This window comes from Sprattus sprattus, assembly GCF_963457725.1.
Source record: "Sprattus sprattus genome assembly, chromosome: 2".
Classification (NCBI taxonomy): domain Eukaryota; kingdom Metazoa; phylum Chordata; class Actinopteri; order Clupeiformes; family Clupeidae; genus Sprattus; species Sprattus sprattus.
In genome coordinates, this window is record NC_137921.1 from 64446034 (window position 1) to 64471033 (window position 25000).

Genomic DNA, 25000 nt, shown 5'->3' on the forward strand with positions numbered 1-25000 from the left:
CAAATTGCTCATTTTCCTCCCTATCTTTTTTTTCTCCTCTGTCTGCCTGCTTCTCTTTTCCCTCTTTCTGTTGGACTCTGTTTCACTCCTTCATTTCTCTCCGTCACTCACTCACTCACTCACTCTTATCCTTTCCCTCTCTTCTCCTCTTTTCCATCTTCGCCTTCTCCACCCTGTTGCACGGTTGTCTCCCATTCTCTCTCCCTCCTCCACTACCTCTGTTTTTGCTTCTCTCTATCTCTCTCTCTCTCTCCCTCTCTCCCTCTCCCTCCCTCTCTATCTATCTATCTATCGCCCTCTTTCTCTTTCTCCCTCTCTCCCTCCCTCTCTATCTATCGCTCGCTCTCATTCTCTCTCTCTCCCTCTCTCCCTCTCCCTCCCTCTCTATCTATCTATCTATCGCTCTCTCTCTCTTTCTCTTTCTCCCTCTCTCCCTCCCTCTCTATCTATCTATCGCTCTCTCTCTATCTCTCTCTCTCTCTCCCTATCCCTCCCTCTCTATCTATCTCTCTCTCTTCCCTCTCTCGCTATAGGATGCTCCACAGGAGGGCTTCATCAACAGGGGCCAGTCAGCGCTGCCTCCAGGGAAGCCCAGCCATGATGAGATTGGCCCCACCCGGCAGGACAGACCCTCCAGCCTCCCTGTGAGTCTCCTGGTCCATCCCATACTAGGACCATGCCTGTCATAGGTTGCCATAGCAGACCTCCTTTAGGTTACTACACATGGCAGACATTTTGCACAGCAGGGCCAACAACGGTGTCCTGAGGCCTTGGTTTGTGGCATATTTGAATCCACAGGCGTAGACCCGTTGTAGTTCCTATTATGAGAATTGGAGAGCTCTTTTATATTTTTAAGCAGCATTCTGTAAGCCCTGTTGTGTTTGGTGCGAACAGGCAAGGAGTTGTACACAGTGTGCTTCCTGTTTTCCGTGGGATGAGAAATACTTTGGGGTTGTAAAGGGTTTGTCTGATTCACTAGAGCCACATGCCCAGTAGCTGAGCCAGTTTCCAGACATAAAATGGCGGCATCTACTCTTGGTCTTGTGACAACAGAGGCCTTAGTCTTCAGCCACCGTCACACTCAACCGTTTCTCAGCTTCAAGGGGAGACCCTGTGCAAACTTACTAGAGAGAGAGAGAGAGAGGGATGAGTAGAGGGAGAGACTCAGAGTGGAGGAAAGAAAGACAGAAATGAAAGAAGAGAGAAGGAAAGCGATTGATAGGGAGGGAGAAAGAGAAGAGAGAAAGACTGTGGCTCGATGCATTCCTCTTCTGCTGCAGCGCCTCCTCTGCTCTGCCTCTGCACCCCTGAGCTGTCGGCACACCATTGGTGGAGAGAGCCGTCAATCGGGGGTGGGCTCACTGCTTCCACGGCCTATCCCGTCGCCCACCTCTCTCACAAGCTAGTTTTTCCACACACATCCTCTCAGAGCAGATTTGTTGGATTGTTTACTGGCCATTGACTTTCTAATGACCAGATTCAGACAGATACCCTTTAAAACTGTGTAGCTACACCAGTTTTACACCAGTAGGTGGATTGGATGAATCAGGGATGGGCATCAGTGTCTTATGTTGATTGAGTCAGTCTGTTTATCTGTTTCAGAGTGCAGTCAGGCTGCCAATGGTGGAGCTGAGGTAACACTTGAGTTTCTCTTAAAAGCTTTGGGCTGAGGCTTATGTCATCCTGAATGCTCTATTTTAAAATCACTCTCACACTGTGTGAGTGTGTTTTTGTGTGTGTGTGTGTGTGTGTGTGTGTGTGTGTGTGTGTCTGTGTGTGTGTGTGTCGGTGTAGCACAATGCCCCACTGAACCCTAGCCAAGGACAAGGAAGAGGGAGATCAGGCTTGCTTTAACATGCTATCATTCACTCCTGCCGCCTCAAACAATCTACTACCAGTTATCACCAGCTGACTGATTCTCTGTCATGCTTAAGCCTAGTGAAGCGAAGCTCTGTCTGGCTACTCGCATCTCCCTGATAAATGCGTCTGAGAAAATGTGCGTTTTTGAGTTCAGTGCGAAACTAAAACACCAACCATCACTGCCGGATGGGTAAAGCAAACATTTGCATAAATAAGCTAGTCATAAAGCTAAATCATTGTAAGTAAGTAAATAAAGTTTATTTATAGAGCACATTTAAACGCAGCTTGCACTGACCAAAGTGCTGTACCTAGTGCATTAGATATTGAAAGAATAATAAAATAAGACAAGATAAAATGGAATAAACAAAATAAAATAGAATAAACATAATACAATGGAATAAATCAAGACATGTTGTGCCAGAGTTTCAGTGGTGCAGCACCAGTGGCTAGAACGACCTTCCACGGCTTCCTCGTCACTGTTTGTCATTTACGCTTTAGATATTTAGATACTTAAGATACTATTATTTGGATAGAGGAAGGTGGTGGTTCACGTATCATAAATACATTTATCAGGGGATCTTAATTCATTTGATCGCTGATGGTGTCTGTGCTTCACATAGTGAAGTGCCATCGTTTTCGACTCGGCTGGTTTGTACTCAGCGAGCGAGAGACTTGGAGGAGTCCGCTTCCCATCGTGTGTGTCGCCGCTCCCTCGGGATGCTGTGTGAGGCTGAGGTCTGCCTTTGAAAAAAAGGGGGGGGGGGGGGGGGGGACTTGGCTGCCATGGCAACGGCATTAAGTAACAGCACTCACTGTGTGCTGCGTGGCCTGTGAGTGGTCTTTGATTGATGCAGCATCACATTTTTCATCTAATGGAATTTGTAATAGCAGCCTTGGTTTTCAGTCTTAATGGAAACAGGAAGGTTAAAAAAAAACATTAGAAACTTTGCGAGAACAGCATAAATGAAGGTGGAATGGAATGACAAAAAGGAAAAAAATAAGTTGAAAGAATGGGAGCAGTTTTCTTGCTAAATATACAGTCCCAACCTGTTTACAATGTTTCTATGTACAACTAATGTGATTGCTGTAAAATATGTCCTATGTGGGTTTAGGACGACCGATCAGGAAGAACACCAAACACCTTTTCAGAGCAAACACACACCTGACAGTTGGCACAGGAGTGGAAATGATTTTCTTCCTGTTAAAAAATGGTCTCTGCGCTGTGGCAATGGCAGCATGTTCTTTGCACCATAACCCTTTTTGCCTCGCTCTCTTTAAAATCAGCCCGGCTTAACTCTCTCCCCGGAGCCTCCAGGTGTCACGCTTCTTAATGGAAGAATCACTGTGAAATCTGACATGATGTTTAACGGGTGCCACTGCCTTTCATCTCTCTCCTTTCCCCTTTTTTTGAGGGAGAAAGAAAAGACTCTCTCACGAGTGTGCAGCCAAGTTGGGCTCTTCCTCGCCAGGTCTGTGAAACCGCGGCGGCTGTAGTGACAAGGCTGTGAAGAATAAGAACCCAAAGTCGTAGTGACAGGATTTAGGCAGAGCTTACGGGGGAGAACGCCCCTTTTTCTACTAGAGGGTTGAGTGTGGATACTGCTATGGCCCTCTCCTAGGTGACATGACCTCACCATAGACAGGTCTGCCCCCCGCGCCCCCTGCCCCCACAGCTGACTGTCTCTGATAAATGGTGCGGTGCCAGTGGGCTGTTAGATGCCATTGAAAAGACTTTTAACTGTGGTTTTAAACCTCTAAAAGCTTGTCAGGAAATGGAAAAGTTTTTTCTGCTCCACATTTCTGGAGCTTGCTTTATGGGGGGGGAGTCTCTGAAGTTAACACACTGGCACACTGATTGAAGTGCATAGCACTGATTTCACAATGAAATCCAGGGCAGAGGATTGACCTCAAGTGCTACTTGTTCATTGCCAGGATAACCGAAATGATCGCGACAAGAACATTTTTTTAAATAAATAAATTCATATTTAAACACATCTGTGTTTTTAAAAAAAAGACGGCACCCAATAGAGGTGTGAATCTTCACTGGCCCCACGCTTCGATTACCATTCAAAGGCTAACGATTTGATACAGACGATCAAGGAGCCTGAGCTTAATTAGCCAACAGCCTTTCTGCATTGTCTAGGGCAGTGGTTCTTAACCTTTTTGGAGGTACTGAACCCTGCAAGCTTCATCAGTGCATTCGCCGAACCCTTCGTAATTTGAAAAATAAAATATGATTTCTTCAAAACGTAGGTATGTATACAAACGGCCCAACATTGCTAGTGTGAACCGGGCTATACTGTGTGTGTCTTGACCCCTGCCGAACCCCTGAGAGTGTCTAGGGGTTTTTGATAGTTTATAGCATATCCATAGCCTACTGACTGACCTTCTGTGTGTGGATGAGTGTGCGTGCATGTCACCCTGGTCAGGGCTTGAGAGGGAGTGGGCGAGTGAGCCAGAGTGGTCACTCCTCTGGTGGCTTGGTCGCACTTCCTGCCCTGTAGCTGTCTACAACTGGTCCTTGACCAGCCCAAGCGCTGGTCCGTTTGATCAGGTTCAGGTTTTCTTTACTTGGGGGTGTAAATCCAAAAGGAATAATTTGTTTACATTAACTGTACTTGGCTAGCGTCACGAGACCTTACGGAATGTGTAACGTTACATGTCTGCCAGTGTGTATTGCCAGTGTTATCTGTAAATGAACTTTTCATTCATCATTACAACTGCATATCGCAGTGAAATTATTTTGAATGAGTTGTTTCAATTTATTATGCTGGCATGCATTATGATAGATAGATAGATAGATAGATAGATAGATGGATACTTTATTGATCCCGAGGGAGATTAAGAAATGTTTAATTACGTTATTTAAAAAAAAGAAGATGAGTTTGTCTGAAAGAGCCGTGCCCACTCAGACCACTCGGAGCATATTTGTGCAGCAGTGCAGTGCTGAGGCGCGGTGATGGCTTTGTTGGCCTAGCCACAGCGGGGTCCTGATTGAGCCCTAATCTGCCAGCCCCAGTGCCTGATGGGAAAGTGTCCTATTAGAGTGCCGGTGACGCAGGCCTCTCGGGTGCCTCACAGGGGGCCGCAAGATTGCCACCGTACACGTGTGTGTGTCTGTGTGTCTGTGTGTGTGTGTGTGTGTGTGTGTGTGTGTCGGCATGCGTACAACAGTGTTGTACAGGGATGTAGATGCTGGTGCAAGGCCAGGCAATCTGCCTTCGGGCTTTTTGCTGCGTCAAAATTGTAGTGATGATCCGAACTCTGCTCCTGCACAAGATCCCCCTGTGTTTTGTTTTTGGTAGTTTTCTATAGTTAAACTAACTCGCACAAGCTGCAGGTAAAAGTCTATGAAGCCTTTTACAAGCACTGTGGGAGAAAGCCCCATGTACAGTACACCGTGTCTCGGACGGAGTGGTGGGGGGTGGGGGGGGGGGGGGGGGGGGGGCTTTACCTACGAGCGTAATGAACTTGCGAATCTGAAACGAGCACCGGTGTCAACTCCCCTTGTGACGCTGCGGCCGTGATGGCCTCTGCTGTGAGTTCTGAGAGGCTCCATAAAGTGCTGATGTACCGCCTCAATCTGAGTAGGGAACAGAGAGATAGTGTGTGTTTGTGTGTGTGCGTGTGTGTGTGTGTGTGTTTGTGTGTGTGTGCCTCACTCTGAGTAGGGACCAGAGAGATAGGCCTGCTCTCCGCTGGACCCCTGCCTGCCTCACTCTGAGTAGGGAACAGAGAGATAGGCCTGCTCACCGCTGGACCCCTGCTGGAACATCGCTTCAAAGCACACATCCCCAGAACCTCCGAGAAACTCTACAGGTGTGTGGCCTCCCACTGCGCTCCAGAGTGGCTTACACACTCCGCAATTCAGGAGCCTTCGTGGACAACAGGTGTCGAGACGCCCCTCAAGGCGTCGATTTAGTGTACTATCCAGCCACGATTGATGGTGTTAAATATAGAGGAGGCAGCAGGGGTAGGCATGTCTGGCGTGGAGCACCTGGATGAAAAAGAGAGAGTCAGACGAGGGATGACACTCAGAGGAAACAACACTCCTCTCCTCCATCCATCCATCCATCCCCTCTCCTCCCCTCCTAAAGCCCTGTATATTGCCACCCCGTCGGTAATGAAAGGGCGTCGCCCATGGGCCTGTGAGGCTGCTGCTGGGCTTTAATCAAGGCGCTCCAGCGAGACGGCACGCTGTTTTGTCATCGCATCCAGCGCTCCAAGATGGTGAACAGTGGGAGGCGGCCATCTCGGCAAAATGAGAAGGACCGAATGAAATGTCTAAATCTCTTTACAGTAGTTTTTTTTTTTCTCTCTGGTCCTGCTGTTTCACCGCTTCCTTTGCTCTTAATTGTTTTCTGGGCGTTGACCCCTCTGTCTCTCTGCCACTGTGTCTCCATTTCAGGCTGTTCTTCCTCATGCCCCCCCTCTCTCCCACGTACCGGAGAGGTTTGGTTCTGCGAGCCTGATTAGTCATCCTAGGCTGTGTGATTACAGTGTGATTATGAATAGAGACGAAGAGGAGAGATGTTTTTCCCGCAGAATACACGGAAACCTGCATAGACAGTGTGTGTGTCATTCTGTGTTATTCACACTGTCACTCATGTCACGCTCCCACTGGCACATAGGGTAACACAGGGCTAGGGGGGTAGGTGGTAGGGCTAGGGGGGTAGGTGGTAGGGCTAGGGGGGTAGGTGGTAGGGGTAGGTGGGTAAGTGGGTAGAGGTAGGTGGGTAGTTTTCTACTGTTTTTGCATTTTCTCTTTAAGGCCTGTTTGTGTTGTTTTCTTGTGATCCGTGACTCTGAGCAGCGAGAATACGTGAGATTTCACAGCACACCTGTCACAGCCACTCACCCAGGCCCGTCTTCATGCTCTTTTCATTTCAGTCAGCTTTTACTCTTGTCTGTCTGTCTTGTCACACCCCCTCCTCCCCCTATCCTTCTTTGAAAGGAGATGCCAAACTTTGACATTTGTGTGTGTGTTGTGGGGAGTGGAATATTGTCTGATTGTGTGTGTGTGTGTCTGCTTGTGTGTTCTGCTTGTGGGAGTCCTGATATTGAGACCTCATCGATCCCCCTGCCTACCTGTGGTACCTGCACACTCACCCACGTACACACACACACTCTCACTGACACACACACACACACACACACACACACACACACACCCACACTCACCCACATAGACACACCGACACACACTCATTTTCACGTACTGACACACACACACAGACACACACACACATGGACACACGGACACACACTCACTTTCACTCACTGACACACAGACATGTTTTTGCATGGCATATTTTTTTCCCTGTTCTTTCATATATATACACACACACACACACACACAAACACACACAGACACAAAAGGCTCTGCTGTGTGTTTGAAGGATCACCCGGCTCTCGATAGAGATGGCAATAGAGCACATTCATACACACACACACACACACACACACCTCAGTCTCCTGAGTGAGCCCCACAACTGAATGCCTGTATCTCCAGGCGCCCCGCTCGCCCTGCTGACACACACACCAAAGCCTCACACCAGGCTCTTATCTCCCCCAGGCCAGCATGACGAGCACAGAGCAGAGATGAGCGAGGAGCTGAGGCATTAAGACCCGTCAGATCTGCCAGCCCTGGCTCTCTCTCTCTAATACCTCTTCACCACAGCCCGCCCCCTCAGCATGCACTGCCCCTCTCTGTCACTGGGTGCTTAGTGGAGCCGCCGCTGTGGTCAGATGAGCTCAGACTGAAGGACCACTCAGCTATCTGTGACATGACGCATCAGTGCAGGATACACAGAAAGATGGGATTTCGTGTGTGTGTGTGTGTATGTATGTGTGTGTGTGTGTGTGTGTGAGTAAGTAAGTCCTCATGGGTATCATTTTACCCTACCTACCCTATGTTGGTATTTTGTCGCGTAATCAAATGGATTAGATTGTGTGTGTGTGTGTGTGTGTGTGTGTGTGTGTGTGTGTGTGTGTGTGTGTGTGTAGGGGGGGGTTGCAATACACTTCAGCTGACAACCAAGTTCTCAGCTTTTTGTGGTCAACTACTTTTCAGTTTTGTGGTTTTGATGGCTTTTCTCCTCTACTCTTACGCTGGGAAGTATTTTGGACGTGTCAGAAACTGATGCATTTCTTTTCTCCTCTTTTATCTGTTACAACTCCTCTCCATTGCTCTCCCGTGTCTTCCTCTGTTCCTAGGTCTGGGGTTGGAACGTGAAATGTGGGCATGTGTGAGTGCTCCTGCTCGTGCGTTTGAGCGTCTGCTTTTTTTTGTGAGCGTGTAAAGGCGTGTTTGAAGCCTTGCTTAGCCCCCCCCCCCCATGAACATCTCAAATTAAAAGGGAATTTGAAATGCTCTCTACCATCAGTCCTATTTATTTAATCAAGTAGTCCCTTTAAAAAGAAATACAATATTCATATTATGGACCTGGCACAAGTCCTGGAACAGACAACCACCCCGGACCCCCCCCCCCCCCCCAACCCTTTTTATTTTACTCTCCTGTCTCATGTTGTCTTTCTTCTCACATAAAGGAATAGTAAATGAAACCGCCAATTCAGTTGGAAGTGTTGTTAAGGAGCTTTAGGTTTCACCTCTGAGGGACTGTGAGTGATTCCTTCATGAAAGTAAGTAAAGACTCGCTCCACTGGGCATTCAGAAACATGGCCACACCGGCATGCCCAGCGACAAGAGAGGAGAGAGAGACAGAGTGGGAGTGGGAAGCATGAGCATCAGACAGGTGTTTTTGGTGGGGTAGGGTTAGGGGGGCTTTTAAGGAAAGTGTGAGGAGTTAATGACACGGTGTGGAGGGTTTGAAGAGAGCTGGCTGCCCAGGCCCTGTGATGTGTGTGTGTGTGTCTGTGTGTGTGTGTGTGTGTGTGTGTGTGTGTGTGTGTCTGTTCCTGTCTCTGCCAGTGCAGTGAATGTGACTTTCTGCTCATTACGGAAGCGGCGTACGCCTCCCCTCCCTGGCGTTAATCAAAAAAGAGGGAGAGGCTGTGTGAGCGTACAGAAACAGGCTGGGAGAGGGAGAGAGAGAGAGAGAGAGGGAGAGAGAGAGCAATAGAGAAAGGAAGAGAGAAAGGAGGCCAAACGGAGAGAAAAGTAGGAAGGAGAGGGAGCAGTCACAAGGAGCCACCGCACAGCACTTTCAAAGCACTATTAGTTTGATGCCTGAAATAAATGTATTCAGCCTCTCCAGAGCACGTCCATGTTGGACACATGCACCAGCGCGCAGTGCTCTCACGGCTCTCAGGGCTGGTGCACGAGCCTAGCCACCCTGCCACCACACTCTATTCTTTCCTCCACCTCCATCTCTTTATCTCTTTCTTTATCTCCCCTCGAAAAATGAAAGGTTAAAGAGAACGAAAGCATCAGAATTGCAAACAATAGATCACAGTAATGCGCTCACGAGGGAGAGCTGTGTGTAACGCTTTGCAGACACAGAGCAAGACGGAGGGAGGGAGGGAGGGAGGGAGGGAGGGAGGGAGAGAGAGGAAGAGAGATGGAAGCAGTGGGAGAATATGAGGCAGAAGATAAATAAGAGCCTTGGTGGGGGGAAGAAGACTGAGGCTGAATATTCACAGCAATAAATAAACCAGCAGCGCAAGGCAAGAGAGTGGGCGGAGGGAGCTGTGTGTGTGTGTGTGTGTGTGTGTGTGTGTGTGTGTGTGTGTGTGTGTGAGAGGGAGCAGAACGTTCTTCCATGCTCTGATGCTCTTCCCTGTGTGTCTGCAACACAAACGCACAAGCACACACACACACACACACACACACAAACAAACTACAAACTCAGCTTGGGTGGTTTACATCTCTCCTGCCATCTGACACGGTCCTTTCTCTTGTTGCTGTTTCATATCGCTGTGTGTCTCCCCTAATGTCCTTTCCCCCTATTCCCCCCTCTCTCTCTCTTTCCCTGTTTCTTTTACTCATCTTTTTTTCCTCTGTTCTTCCCCTCTCTCTGTGAGTCTGCTCCCCAGTGAAGACTGGGATGGTTGGGGGGGGCTGGAATGGGGGTGGGGGGGGTTACATCTTTCCTTTCCAGACCACAGCTGCAGAGATGACACACTCCAAACACACATTTATACACACTCACACACATACACACACACACACGACTGGCCCTCTCATGCTGACGTACACACTCTCCGTTTCTCCCTTTCCCATTTCCACCTTCCGCTGTCTTTTAATCTCTCTCTCTTGTGCACACACACACACACACACACACACTGCATTCTAATTTACTCTGGGGTTGAAAGCAGTGTTGTTTACCCCCCCTCCGCCCCACTCCACCACCCCCATCCCCCCCCAACTCTAGCCCTGGAGGCAGCTCTGTATCCTGTCAGTGGTGTGGGCCCCCACACATTCGTTCTCCCTCTGTTTCTCTCTCTCTCTCTCTTTCTCTCTCTCTCCTTCTCCTCTCCCTCGCTTCTTTGATTCGGCAGCCTCAGTGCGCTGCGGCTCGTTCTCCATAATTAGAACGAGCACAAGGGGGGTGGAAAATGAAGGAGAGGAAGAGAGGGGGGAGGGGAGAAGAAGAAGAAGAGGAGGAGGAGGGGGGAGGAGAGCGGAGCTCTGTCAGGGACCACGGTCGTGCTGAGGAAGCAGACAGGCGCAGAAGCTGATTGGTGGAGGGCTAGGGTGGGGGGGATGGGCAGCTGTGTTTCTATTGGTTGGATTTGGTCCTTGGAGGCAGAGGAGTACAAGAGAGAGCAGGAGGAAGGGAGGGAGGGAGGAAGGGAGGGAGGGAGGGAGAGGGGTGGAAGAGAGGAAAGATAGAGGCCCCAGTGCTGTGCACAGCCCTCTCTGAGCTGCTGCAGGGAGCCCAGCAATCTCATCAGCAGCTCATCAAGCCGTGTGTGTGTGTGTGTGTGTGTGTCTGTGTGTGTGCGCACGCTTCTATGCGTGTGTAGTGCGTGTGTGTGTGTGTGTGTGCGCACGCTTCTATGCGTGAGTAGTGTGTGTGTGTGTGTGTGTGTGTGCGCACGCTTCTATGCGTGAGTAGTGTGTGTGTGTGTGTGTGTGTGTGCGCACGCTTCTATGCGTGAGTGGTGCATGTGTGTTTGATCCGCTTTGTTTTCCCAGATCTCTTTTGTCAAGCCTCTCTCTCTCTCTCTCTCTCTCTCTCTCTCTCTCTCTCTCTCTCTCTCTCTCTCTCTCTCTCTCTCTCTCTCTCGCATACTCACGGCACACAGGCACATTTGAGACGTGCTCTCGATAGAGTTCCGCTGTGAAGAAGCCTCATTCAGCGTCCTCAGCCTCAGTCTGGCTGCTGGGAGACGCAACCTTGACATGAATCCAGTGGAGGAGGAGGCGGCAGCGCTAGCTCCGAGTAGCGCTCATTAAGGAAACACTCTGACATTGATTGGAATAAAAGCGCCTCAGATTGCATGTGACGGGGAACGCCTGGAGAATAGCATTAGCGGGGCAAGCCTGAGGTGTACCCCGGGTTTTAGTCTATAATCTGCCAGGCCTTTGAAGTAGATGTAGTAGTGTTATCTGTCCTGTTTTTTGGGGGGGAGGGTAATTATGTGTGCAGGCTCTGCTTGTTAAAATAGTTTTAAAAAGAGGCTGAATTCAATGCTGAATGTAAAAAAATATATTGTCTTAAGAATTTTTTTTAAGGCTTTTTGAGTTTTTTCAATGGGTTACAATTGCTGGGGTAGTGCCCAATTGCATGGAGCCTTCAAAAATGAAACAACTTTCCTACACCACGTGACGGCATAGAACCACGCGTTTGCCATTCTCTTTTAAGTTTTATGAATTATTCACACTATTCACACAAATATTCTTTTTGCAAAACAACTTTCAATTGATTGATCCTGCCCCGTATTCACAAAGCATTTTATCATACCACTAAGAGTACTAACGTTTTTAACTCTGTGTTTTCTCGTTAATTATATTCACAAAGCAGCAAAGACCAGCTTACTCTAAAAGGCTGGGGAGTAGGCATGTGCTTCATAGTCTACCGCAAAGAGTGATAAGTTAATACATATTTGACAAATTAAATAATAACATAATAACAAATATGCTGATTATATATGCACATTTGTCTAGAGAGGAGTTAGTTTATAAAACATCCGATTTAATGTTGGCACTGAGTGGGTTGTTTCGGTTGGTTGGTGGCATACTTCGTCCATTACAATAATTATTCCCTCACGATTGGGACGACATCGGTCCAGTAATTCTGCATCTGCATTCAACAACATTGTAACGTGGAATGATAGAAACGTCCATTTTCTGTTTGTTTTGTTATTTAGTTCTCTCAAACTCGGGTGTTACTTTAAATGCTAAGTGACTTTGTGAATTACTCTCAGTCAAAACAGTGAGGATTCCCAAAGTTACGGGCCCAGGTCTCACCAGGGAATGGAAGTAATATCCTTGTAATAAACTAGTGGAGAATATTCCATAGCAGCAGTAGAGGAATATTAGGGTTTCTTATGTATCGCTCATGGAGGCCTATGAGGTGGCCTCATGCTGACTCGAAGCATTTAAACAAACATCTTAAACCCATTTGATGAAGTGTAGCACCAGAATACCTCTTTAATGAAGGCTGTTTATTGTCAAGCAGCATATCTGTGACCCCCTGCATGAAGGGCCAGCATGTTTATTTTGAAGGCTGTGTTATAATGGCACCGTTCATTTTGACCCAGCGCTGCTTTGTCTCATCGTCCCTGAAGGGGAGTTCTCCTCCAGCTCAGCACTGCAAACTCTAATATATCACCGGCTGACCTGGACGACCTGGGGTATGAGGCCCCTGCTTTGACAGAGTGGTCCTGTGTTCAGCTGGAGAAAGGAGAAAGGTATTGCGGGGACCTTGAGCGGAAATGTGTACGTGTTACACTCTGACCCCCAAAACTGTCGGGGGGATATTAACCCAGCCGGTCAGTCATTCTTTACTGTCAGCAGACTCCACGTGGTGACCCTGGGAAGACCTTTTAGAAATCTGCTCTAGGGTCCAATCAGGTCGGCCTGTAGAGCCAGACGGAAAGGTGAGCGAACCAATGAGGAGCTGCTTCCTCCAGGGGCCCGGTGCCACTTCACAGGATATGAGAGATTAATGCCGGTCTTTTAGCCCAGATCAGATTAGTGGGTCACAGACTGAAGCTCGCCCCCAAGCCTCGGTGTCTGCCATCTCTCTTTTTCTCTCTCTCTCTCTCTCTCTGTCTCTCTCTCTCTCGCTCTCTCTTTCTCTCTCTCTCTCTCTCTCTCTCTCTCTCTCTCTCTCTCTCTTTCTCACACACAGGCTCCCTCACCCACCTTCGGCTCGACAAGAAAACTAATTACAGCTGTATTTCTCTCCTCCTCCCCCAGTTTGCCTTTCCCCCTCTCTCTCTCTCTCTCTCCTCTCACACACATGCGCACACACACACACACACACACACACACACACACACACACACACTCACACACTTTCTCACACTCTTGCTCCCTCCCCTCTCTCCTCCCACTCCTCTTTTCCCCCCTTCTTCTGAGAGAGTGTGCGCCTGGTCATAGTTTCCATTTCAAAGTGTCCAAGGAGAAGAACGTCTGCATGTCATTCAGAGACGGAGCGATGCTCTCCAGGGTGAAGTGTGCCCCTGTGTGCGTCGTCGTCCCCCCCCCCCTCCCCCCCCCCACCATCCCCTGTCTTTCTCTCCATCTGAGCCTGCCTCTCTGTCAACAACACACCCAGAACAAAAGAGGCTGCTCCAGTGAGTCCACCATGGAGGCTCATTCATGAGGGTTGTGTGTGTGTGTGTGAGACCTTGCCTCAACACAACCCTCACCCCCATTCATCAGTCGTACGTAACGCACAGGACTCAAAAAGACATCAGCAATGCCTCAGAACGCTCTGAAACATGTGCAGGGGGATGTTTTTTTCGGGGGGGGGGGGGGGGGGGGGGGGGCCCACAGGTTGGCTGATTTTAAGGCGGAATTGTAATTTGACTTTGTAGTCTCTGATTCATGCAGCTCCACTGATTAGAAAAGATGAGTCCTTTTCATCATGTGCAGGCTGTCAGGCCAGATATCCTCTGTCTGAGGGACAGATGCCGTCTAGACCCTTTGATTCGGCCCAGAAAATAAGGATGAGGGGGACCCGCATAAACCCCCCCCCCACTGCCCCCATCCTCCTCCCCACATGCATCTGCCCGTCACCAGACTCCCGGTAACTGTTACCAAGGCAGCAGACAAAGGAGCCAGCTGGCATAGTGCCACCTCCAGTACAGAGAAAGTGGGGGATCAGAGAGAGGGACACCACTGTCTTTCTCTTCTCTCCATCTCTCTCTGTCTCCCTGTCTCTCTACTACTCATGTAGTAGCCTTGGGAAGAGGGGCTGCAGGAGCCAATTAAAGTTCCTTAATCAGGCTTTTTCCCCCTGATTTACAGCAGAGGTAATGAATGTCTTTTAATGGCGTCCCACATCATTCTCCTCCTGTCCTCCTGCTGCCTCTGTTTGTCTGTTTACTCCCCTTCCTCGCCCCCCTCTCACCCAAACCACAGTGCCAGTGGAACCCCCCCCCCCCCCCACACACACACACACACACACACACACACACACACACACACACACACACACACACACACACACACACACACACAAACACAAAAAGCATATAGATAAAACAACAAAAACACAAATCTCATGAGAGGCTGTTGAAGCTTTTTCTCTTTTGGAAAGGCCACTGTGATGATTATGATTGGTTTCCCCTCTTTCCTTATTTGTACCTCCAGTTGTTGGCAGGCTGCTGCTGGCTGTGCTGTCATGGGAGTGTGTTGCTATTACTCCTCCACATGCTGCATTCTTCAGACATGATTTGCTGTCATCAGGCCTTGTGTGTGTGTGTGTGTGTGTGTGTGTGTACATGTGTGTGTGTGTGTGTGTGTCTGTGTGTGTCTCTGGTGTGTGTGTGTTTGTGTGTGTGTCTGACTGTGTGTGTCTCTGGTGTGTGTGTGTTTGTGTGTGTGTCTGTCTGTGTGTGTCTCTGGTGTGTGTGTGTGTGTCTGTGTGTGTCTCTGGTGTGTGTGTGTTTGTGTCTGTGTGTGTGTGTGTGTGTCAGTGGTGGTTTGGCGGGGTTAGTGCCATAAGCTGTGGAATGAGGAGTCATGCCTAATGTGTCACCTGCTGACATCAGCAGCATCGGCCGACATCGCCACAGTGACTGCAGGCATAAGTGGCACAAGTCTGGGCGCCGGTGGTGACATCAGCTCACAACAGGCAAATCTCCTGTCAGCACTCAATATTTAATGGCAACTAAGTGGCAACACGCATGGAGTGGTGTGTGTGTATTTGTGTGTGTGTCTTTGTGTGTGTGTGTGTCCGTGTGTGTCCGTGTACGCAAGAGAGTGACTCACTCAATCTCACGCCAACCTGTTGGCATCAGGAGCCTAATGGAAGGGACGGGCAATGTGGGAAAAGTAAAGGTCAATTTATAAGTGTCGCTCGGCAAAAATCGACTAAAAAGACACACATTTTTTTGTCTGCTCTAGGGCACAGACACAGATGCTGAGTTTTTAGTTGAGTTGAGCAAGGTTTGTCTCTAACTCTGATTGGATAAGAAAAGCATTGCATTGTTGATCTGGATACGGCCACCTGGCTAGTTATTGGGGTGAGTTTTAAGTTGAGTTGAGCCAGGTTTGTCTCTTACTCTGATTGGATAAGAAAAGCATTGCATTGTTGATCTGGATACGGCCACCTGGCTAGTTATTGGTTTTAGCCTCCTATGTATTTAGCAGTGGCAGCTGTAAGTTCATATTTGATGAAAGTTGACGTGCACAGCGGTTGGGGAGATACAATTTCTATGTTAATTGTGCGATCATGAAGTTTAAAAAGACAGAGTGTGCCATTCAGCATTGTGCTGACCGTCTTCCGTCAACACAAGTTTAACTAGTTAACTAATGTTAGTTAGCTGGGGAGCCGAGTTGCTGTAGAAATGACTGAAATGTTGAGTGAAGAAATATGTGAAATATTTGTGTGACTCCTGTTTCCTTTGCTTGTCTTTTGTTTTCTTTTTCTTTCCCTTTGTAAGTCTTTCTTATGTTTATGTATATAACTGTCAGTATAGACACACACACACACACACACACACACACACTGCAAAGACTCACGGGCTCACACACACTACACACACACACTCCTCCACTCTAAGGAAACACAAACACTACACACACACACTCCTCCACTCTAAGGAAACACACACACTACACACACACACTCCTCAACTCTAAGGAAACACACACACTACACACACACACTCCTCCACTCTAAGGAAACACACACACTACACACTCACACACTCCTCCACTCTAAGGAAATACTCCTCCATCATCAAGCTCAGCCTCACCAGCACCTGCAATCTTTTTTCTCTCATCCCTCACCTTCTCTCGCTCTGTCTGTCTGTCTCCCTTCCCCTTCCCCACTCCCTCTGGATCCTGCTCTCTCTCTCCCCTCTCCCTTTGTCATTGTGATTTCTGTGTGTTGAAAGCAGCAAAGCTTCATTCATCTCTTCTTTTAAAGCTCTCTCACACACGCACACACACACACACACACACACACACACACACACACACTGCCCCAGTGGGGCCAGATGGAGGGGTGTGTAATCTCCCTGTGCACGTTTGTGTGTGTGTGTGTGTGTGTGTGTGTGTGTGTGTGTGTGTGTGTGTGTGTGTGTGTGTCCCTCCCCCTGTCCCTGCCTGTCCATCAATCTCATGGGCAGGCTGTGGGCCCCACCACTGAGGAGAGCCACCTCTGTCTCCCAGCGCATGCAGGAATGTGAGCTCCTGTCATAACTTTTCATTAAGAGGCACAGCAGACAGCTGGGAGTGTGACGTACAATCATCTCTCTTATTGCGATTCTCTCTCTCCTTCTCTCTCTCTTTCTCTGTCTCTCCCTCTCTCTCCCCCTCCCTGTCTCTCTCTCTCTCTTCCTCTCCTCCCCCTCTCTCTCTCCCCCTCTCTGTCTCTGTTGTGTAATCTGGAGCACAGGGCATCTCATCCCTGCTGTCTCGAGAGGGCTCTCGTCAGACTCAATATGTCAGCCTCGTCTCAGACTGTCAGGCCTCCCTGCAGGGGGCCAGCAGTATTCCTCACTCAGCGTGTGCGTGTGCGTGTGTGTGTGTGTGTGTGTGTGTGTGTGTGTTTGAGAGAGGATAAAGACACGCAGAGTGTATAAAACTGAGAGGGAGCGAGACAAAATGTGGGTTATACTGTGTGATGTGAGTATATGCGAGTGTGTGTGTGTGTGTGTGTGTGTGTGTCTGGGTTAAGACTTTCTAAGAACTTTTACTGCCACTATCATCCCCTCAGCTGATGGGGTGCAGGTGAGATTGAGACCGAGACTAACCCCCCACCCCCTCCCCCCTCTCTCCCCCGCTTTACTCAAAGGTACTTTGCTCCCCTGGTAGCCCAAGGGGGGTGGGGGGGGGGGGGGGGGGGTGGGAGTGCTCTTTGCTTAACTACCAAGGGGCTCCACAGGGAGAATGCTGATAGGTGACGGAGAGCAAGTCCGCTTTTTACCACTCGTTCTGTCTGGAGTGGGTCTCCTCAGTCTCTCCTCTCTCAGGACACGACGTCCACGCTGATATCTTTTCATAGACGATTTAAAGTGAAAACCATATCCCGTCCAGACAAGCGTTTTAGCTCCGTATCTGAAATTGTCTCCCGTCCATGCTAACAGGCCTCAAAATGGGAAAAAACCCTCCCAATGGGTCACGTCATTGGAGCGTGACAAATTAGAGAAGGATACGCCAAGACTGATAAGACCCAGTCAGAAGGCGAACGTGGGTGTTTGCGTCACAGTTTCCCAAACCTCTGTCTCTGCCTGTCTTCACTAAACAACAAGACCAGAGTTTTCAACTAAAAAGAGGCCAGCAGCATCTCCAAAAGTCTTTGTTTTAGTGGCTGGAAAACTCCAGAGTAGTATGGACGCGAGGCGTAACTGTAGCAGAAGTGATACGTTAGTGTGGATGGAGCCTCACTGGGCTTAATTCATCACAGGGTGGACTTCAAGGGTCTCTCCCCCAGTTTGTCCTCTTTTCTTTGTTTTTTGTCTCAGTATTGAGCGACTTGTTTGCCCCTTTAAACCCTTTGCATTGTGTTAATATTCGTGTGTGTGCGTTTGTGTGAGTGTGTTAAAAACATTTTGAAAGTGTTCAATTTTGTCACATAGTGTCAAGTGTGGCCTGAGGGAATTTTAATGGGAAGGCAACAAGCTCATTCCGATGATTACCTGTCTGTACATCATTTTGATCAAGTTTCGTGCCTTAATACGTCTTATAAAACCAAATTGATTCAAATGCTAACAATCCAATTTATTTTTGCTCACACCACTTGCAGCCCCATGGATTAAGGTTTATGATGTGTAGAGGATGAGGGGTATTCTGATCCTAGGCAGACGTTCATTCATTTCTTCAGTCATTGAGATTGTTAAGGCAGTACCACCGAGCTTTCATGTTTAAAATAGCGTTATAACGTCTGCAAGTTCCTCTTTCTTCAGAAAGAGTGCAGGATGTGCATTTGAGTGAAGTGTGGGGAAGACAGTCATGGACCCGGCCTCATATGTGTACTCAGGAATGGTTAGCGTGCCAACAACTACTCCACTCCGTGCAGATAGAACAAGTGGGTAGATGCTTCAGGAGCGCTTACAAGAGCAAGAGGGGGCGACTTATCAGACAGACAGGATTCATTTAATAATCTGGCCCTCTGCTCAGCTGGTGGAGAATGTTTATGTATGTATGTATGTATGTATGAACGCGGGTGTGGGGCTGGATGGTGAAGGTTGCCCTGAGTTCAGCTGAAGTCTGAATGGGCAATGAGGCTGAATAATTGCATTCATCAATTACGTAAAGACAGAAGGAGAGCTGTAATGAAGGTGAATCATTCTGGGAGGTAAATCAGGCAGCCTGGCCTTTGTTACCTAGCAGCAGCAGCAGCAGCAGGAGGAGGAGGAGGAGGAGGAGGAGGAGGAGATGGAGGAGGAGAGAGAGAAGACTGCTCTGCACTGGCACCATTCAAAATAGAGGAGGGAAAAACATGTGGCTTGAGTCATTTTGACTTGACGTCTGTGAAATTGTGTGGAATGCTAGAGATATTCTGGGGCTGAAATCATCCATGTTTACTTGTGCAATGCAAATTCGGGTTGTTGCAAGTACTTGTGCATGTCTTCAAGCTTTACCCTAGTGTAGTGCCGAATGCAAAAACCTAGTAGACCAAAGGAATTGAAGAATGAGCATTGGAGTGTGTTGAGTTTAGTGTGTGTATTAAAAACTTGCAAGAGGCATCTTAAGTGTGGGAATAACTGCTACTCTGACTAATCATGCTTTAATACATCTCACAGAAGCTAGCTGTGCCATGGCTCAGGATTAAATAGAGACCCAGGTTGATGATTTGAAACCATTAGTTGTGGCCAGTTTTAATTCAGGCTGAAGTGTGTGGGTGGTGAGGCACTTAGCTCCCCAATGGGCTGGCTTCACTGGGCATAAATCCTCCTCTACCTGTGAAACTCATTTCCTCAGCCATATAGGCACGCATGAGTAATTACCCCATACTATGAATGGTGCTGTTGGTGAAGTTACTACCTTCTTTAAGTCACTGGACCTAATGTAATAATATTGAATACTTTAATACGCGTAGACCGTGTTGAAACTTCAGCTGTAGATTGCAGAGCCCTTTTTTTTTTAAGAGAGTTTTTGTTTTGATGACTGCTGTACGATTGTTACAATTAAACCCAGGGGGACTCAGGGTTTCTGTAATATACCTACCACAACGGTAGAATCTCGTTCGTTATAAAAAATAATAACTTTTAGACTTCTGTGTACAATCAAATAATACAGCCCTATACTTGATAAATGTGCCTGGCCACATTCTTCTGTTAAGTTTGGTAAATTGTGAGCGATGTAGCTTGTAGTCAGTAGTAGTAAACATTTTTAGCTTCACAAAACACATGTTTGCATGATTCTTTTTGAACAAGCGTAGCATATTTTGAATAAGTAGGTCTAAAAAAAAGTTGGTCATGTATTAAACTTCGGTTGTAATCCATTTAGATGAAGGAGCATGTGAGCTTATTTGCAGTTACAGTCCTGTTTTCTTGCCAAGCACCAAGTCCCCCGGCAAGACATTCCATGCCTCCCAGAATCAGGTCATTGCCATGGATGCGCCCTTTAGTTCAGCCAGTGGGAGCGCTCCGCTGTGATGTCACCTCCCAGTTAAAACCCTGACTCTCCATATATATGCACAGGGCACTGAGGACCTCTGAGACGCCTCCGTTACCAGTGATAGTGGAACAACACGGCCAATGTAGCGCTACAGCTTGTGGAAAATGAGCGAAACACATCACGACACGCACACGCATGCACACACACACACACGCACGCCAGCGCAACATTTTTAATACACTGTTTTGTGTAAAATGTGCGCAGTTGGAACGCACACACGTGTTCTGTTCCTTTATTTCCTGTCACAACAAGCATAGACTCACACGCTTTAGACTGTGACATGTGTTGTGTTAACACCACAGAGGAACTGGTTTTAATTATCCTCATTATTAGTTAACACCACGCACACTTAACAGCTCTTTTGCATGGGCTCACAGGGGCCCAGTACACTAATATATGTGTGTGTGTGTGTGTGTGTGTGTGTGTGTGTGTGTGTGTGTGGCAACAGTAATGTGGCAGTCAGGGCCAATAATGATTGTGCAGAACAGATAAGATTACTAAATTTGAAAAATACCTCCTGGCATTATGTGTACATTGCTGATGCAACGCAAGTCAACGATATTTCAGTAGCTATGCATTAGTGTTTATTTTAGCCACGTGTGATGAGTGAAGGAACGTTACATCTGCCCTCTTTACTTGGGCGAGCACAGGAGCACATGGCAAGCTTTCGGTTTAGGAGCTGCCTGCACACCCCTTGGAGACATTGTTTCACCAAATAAGCCAGTGGAAGTGAAGTGGAAACTAGCCTATTTGAAAGGATGATTTGGTTTACTAGTGCTGATTGTGGTTCATCACTCCTGGCTGTGTGTAAAGCTAAGCGCTCACCAACATCAGTCACTATTACTTAAAATAAACCTTGATTTAGGAAATCATTTTTGGAGTAGATTTCTCATTCTCATAACCAGGTGGTGGATAGTAATGATAAACTATGCCCTAATGCCTATTCACAGCGCACAGTGACTATTTGAGGTTGATAATCATCACCATCCGTTGACGTTTCGCAAATGATTTTGAAACCTTGAGAGGTTTGTTTTGTCAGATGTCGTTACTGAAAGATGATGTATGCCAGATATCAGCTCAGTGCAGCATCATTTGACTCTCGACACCACAAGAGGAAGTGTAATAATAGCGCCGGTAGGAAGTCTTACTCCTGGCATTTAGGTCAGCTCTCTCCGTTATCACCTCCCCGTGTGCCCCCCCCCCCCGTGGCAGCGGCAGGCTTGAGAGGTGCGGAGTGCCAGTCAGGAGCAGCTGTACCCGCCGGTGCCACGCTGCTATTTGGAGCAGTAGGGGGGTGAAATGGCAGAGCGTGTGTGAGAGCGTGGACTCGTAGCGTCGGGCGGTAAAGCCCCCTCGACATGTGGCGCATTGGACTCAAGCCAGTCTGACACGCGAGTCCTTTTGCCCGTCCACGGTGCCCCATATCCAACACACTCAAGGTTGAGCACACGGCGTTGTCTATTTCCACTCTCCGCTGTCCATCTTGGGTTACCGGTGGGGATGGGGACGGGGGGGACGACACTGTTTTCAAAAACCGTGTCATTCATCTTGAGATGGCCATGAAAAAATGTCCAAATGCAGTGGATGTTGAAGTTGTAGTAGCAGTAGTCTGGGTTGTGTCCCTATATCCTCCAGCAGGCTAAACCGTTTGTGTCACTGTTGCATCGTACTACACACACACACACACACACAGACATGCGGGGACCCTTTGTAGCACTGTACTACACACACACACACACACACAGACGTGTGGGGACTCTTTAGCACTGTACTACACACACACATTTCCATCTGCTGTTCTGTTAAAATGTAGAATTTAGGACTGAAGACGAGATAGTGCTTCTATTGAAAGTGTCAAGGCATCTTACATCTTGAAAGTGGAAAACAGCCGAAATTTGCTGTAGCGTTTACGTTTATTGTTGTTATTTGTATTATTGTTATTCAAAAGAGCAGGAGTAGAAAAGTGCACAACACATGATGATGGTAGCAGGTTGTTTTTAATATGTGCTCTTTTGAGGATGCGTTCATTTTCTAAGCCTCTCTCTCTTCCCCCCTCTCTCTCAATTCAATCAATTAAATTCAAAGGCTTTATTGGCATGACTGCATACAATACAACGTTGCCAAAGCATGTTTACATAAAATGTACAATCACAATTAATACAAATAAATAATAATATTAATAATACAATAAATGAAATAAAAAAAGTCATAGATAGTAACAATCTCTCTCTCTCTCTCTCTCTCTCTCTCTCTCTCTCTCTCTCTCTCTCTCTCTCTCTCTCTCTCTCTCTCTCCGTCTCCAGGACCTGTCGGGCTCCATCGATGACCTGCCGACGGGCACGGACGCGGCCCTCAGCTCGGCGGTGAGCGCCTCGGGCTCCACCAGCAGCCAGGGCGAGCAGAGTAACCCCGCCCGGTCGCCCTTCTCCCCCCACGCCTCGCCGCGCCTCTCCAGCCTGCGCAGCGGGCCCTCGCCCTCGCCCGTGGGCTCCCCCGTGGGCTCCAGCCACTCCCGCTCCGGGCCCATATCCCCAGCCAGCGGGCCAGGTAGGTCACCCCTCAAACTTGGCCTCATCAGACAGGTAACACTCCATCCAGGGCTGGGGCCAGACCCGAACCGATCCGACCCGATCCGACCCGACCCAACCCGACCCGACCCAACCCGATATATAATGTTTTATATCGGCTTCATATCATGAAGTGAAATTGACGGCACTCCAATCATCAACATCGTAGGCTTCCAAATAAGCATAAAATAGACTACATCTTCTGATTTTTTTTTTAAAAAATTTTATGTTTTCAAACCTCATCGCCCCAGCAACCTTTTGACTTGGACTTTTGTTATAAGGACCTGTTGAATTTTGGGTGTGAAACTGTAACATGGAGAAGTACATGCACACTTCCTGACCCTGTTGGTTTCTGAAGTTATTCGCCAGCTGTCCACTGCTGCTTACTCAGACTCATGCCGCCATGAACTGTTTACTTGCAGTCATCTCTTGGTCTTGGTGTAAATAATGGTGTGGATGTGTTCTCACCATCGGCGAACAGCAGTAGTCTCAGGTCTTTATACAAACCGGTGGCTGGGTAACTGTTGTCAAACTGTGTGTGTATCTGTCTCTCTGTGTGAGTGTGAGTGTGAGTGTGTGTGTGTGTGTGTGTGTGTGTGTGTGTGTAACTGTTGTGTGGAGAAGCCCAGGAGGCAGACTCAGTCTTTTAATGGTGAACCCGCTGGAGCTCCGGGGAGGCCGGTACAGACACACCACACCAGGGGTCTCGCTAGGGAGGACCAGTCCAGACTTACTACACATGGATGATGACAGAGGGGCCAAGCCCTTTGGGGGTGCACGCTAGTTTGACGTGTGTGTGTGTGTGTGTGTGTGTGTGTGTGTGTGTGTGTGTGTGTGTGTGTGTGTGTGTGTGTGTGTGTGTTCCCCTACTGTTCAGCCCTTTCACACTCACACACACACACACACACACACACCGGTGGGTCAGAGGACAGAGCAGCATCCATCCCCCCACCCGAGTGGCCAAACAAGCTGCTCACTCATTAAAATAGTTTCCCAAACTCTGTTAGCAGTTTGGAGTCAGTTTAACACAATTACTCTCCCCTACAGTGCTGGCCATTGTTAGCTCAGGGTCGTGTTTGATTTGATAGCTATAGCTAGTGCAGTGGAGAGAAGACTTCTTTTTTTTTTTTTTTTCTCCCTACATCCCTTTTTTCATTCTTCCTTTTTTCTTTTTTTCGAAGCAGCTGAGCTGCTGTTTCTTTGGCTCTCTGTGGTCCGTGTGCTCCGGGTGTGGATAACGAGGCTGGTGGGAGACCCATTTACTCCGTGTGCCGGCGTCACGGCCCTCACCCCTCACTGGGAGAGGAGTCAGTCATTAGCCCCTAGACTGGAGCGCCGCTCTGACGTGTGATCTCTGCATCCATGGCAGGAGAGAGCATGCCACACACACACTCACACACACATAACAAACTCACACACAACGAACTCACACACACAACGAACTCACACACATAACGAACTCACACACATAACGCACGCACTCACACACACACACACACACACACACACACACTCACACACATAACGCACTCACACACATAACGCACTCACACACACACACCCACACATAGCGCACTCAGACACACACAGACACACACACACTTGCACACTCACACACACCTAGGAGGAATATCAGAGCACCTAAAAGACTCATTAAAAGACACCACGAATGCCTAAGCCTGGGAGTGTGTGATATGGTCTGGGTGTTCCAGCTGGGGAACGCAGGTGTGGGAAGGTGTATTTCAAAGTGTGTGTGTGTGTCTGTGTGTGCGTTTCTGCAGGCACTCAGATGGCCCCACAAACCCCTGGAAACATGTCGGATGTGGGCTCCCATTCCACTCTGAGTCAGTCACCCATGTCTCAGGAGAGAGGTGAGTACACACACACACACACACACACACACACACACACACACACTCACACACTCACACACCTCCCTCAGTCCCAAAAGACCTGTCATGTTTTTTTCCAGGTAATAAAGCAACTCCACCAGTGTGTCAATGTCAGTCATGTTGCATTAATGGTTCTGCGTGAGTGTGTGTGTGTGTGTGTGTCAAAGTCAATGCGCCCACTTCCAGACGTTTTCCACTGCCATGGCAAATGAATGGGCTCATTTGGCTGACATACGACCACCTGTCAGGCCTCCCCCCGGGCCTCACTGCCGGGCCGCTCTCCCGGGCCGCTCTTAGCTAATTCAAGCCCACAGTCAGGGGCTGCGTCGCTCGCCATCGGCCCATTTGGCCGTTCCAGCTCGGTGAATGATGGCAGCTTAGCCACCGCTGCCTGCTTGTTTGCTTACTGTGGCTCACGTGCCAACACTGTGAAGCATCAAGGTTTGATACCAAGCCACCCCTACCCCTCC

General features: G+C 48.4%; 1 protein-coding gene across 5 annotated transcripts in view; it reads left to right on the forward strand.

The window, feature by feature from the left end:
- Window positions 1–25000, forward strand: part of arid1b (AT-rich interactive domain 1B) — a 64102-nt gene that overhangs the window by 13085 nt on the left and 26017 nt on the right. For 4 of the 5 annotated variants that reach the window (XM_080860593.1, XM_080860590.1, XM_080860592.1 and 1 more), the window contains exons 4-5: window positions 22375–22618; window positions 24420–24509. In XM_080860593.1, the coding sequence (XP_080716719.1) occupies window positions 22375–22618; window positions 24420–24509 (334 nt within the window). Of the gene's footprint in view, window positions 1–533; window positions 645–22374; window positions 22619–24419; window positions 24510–25000 lie in introns of all 5 variants that reach the window. The other variant, XM_080860594.1, reaches the window with a different exon arrangement.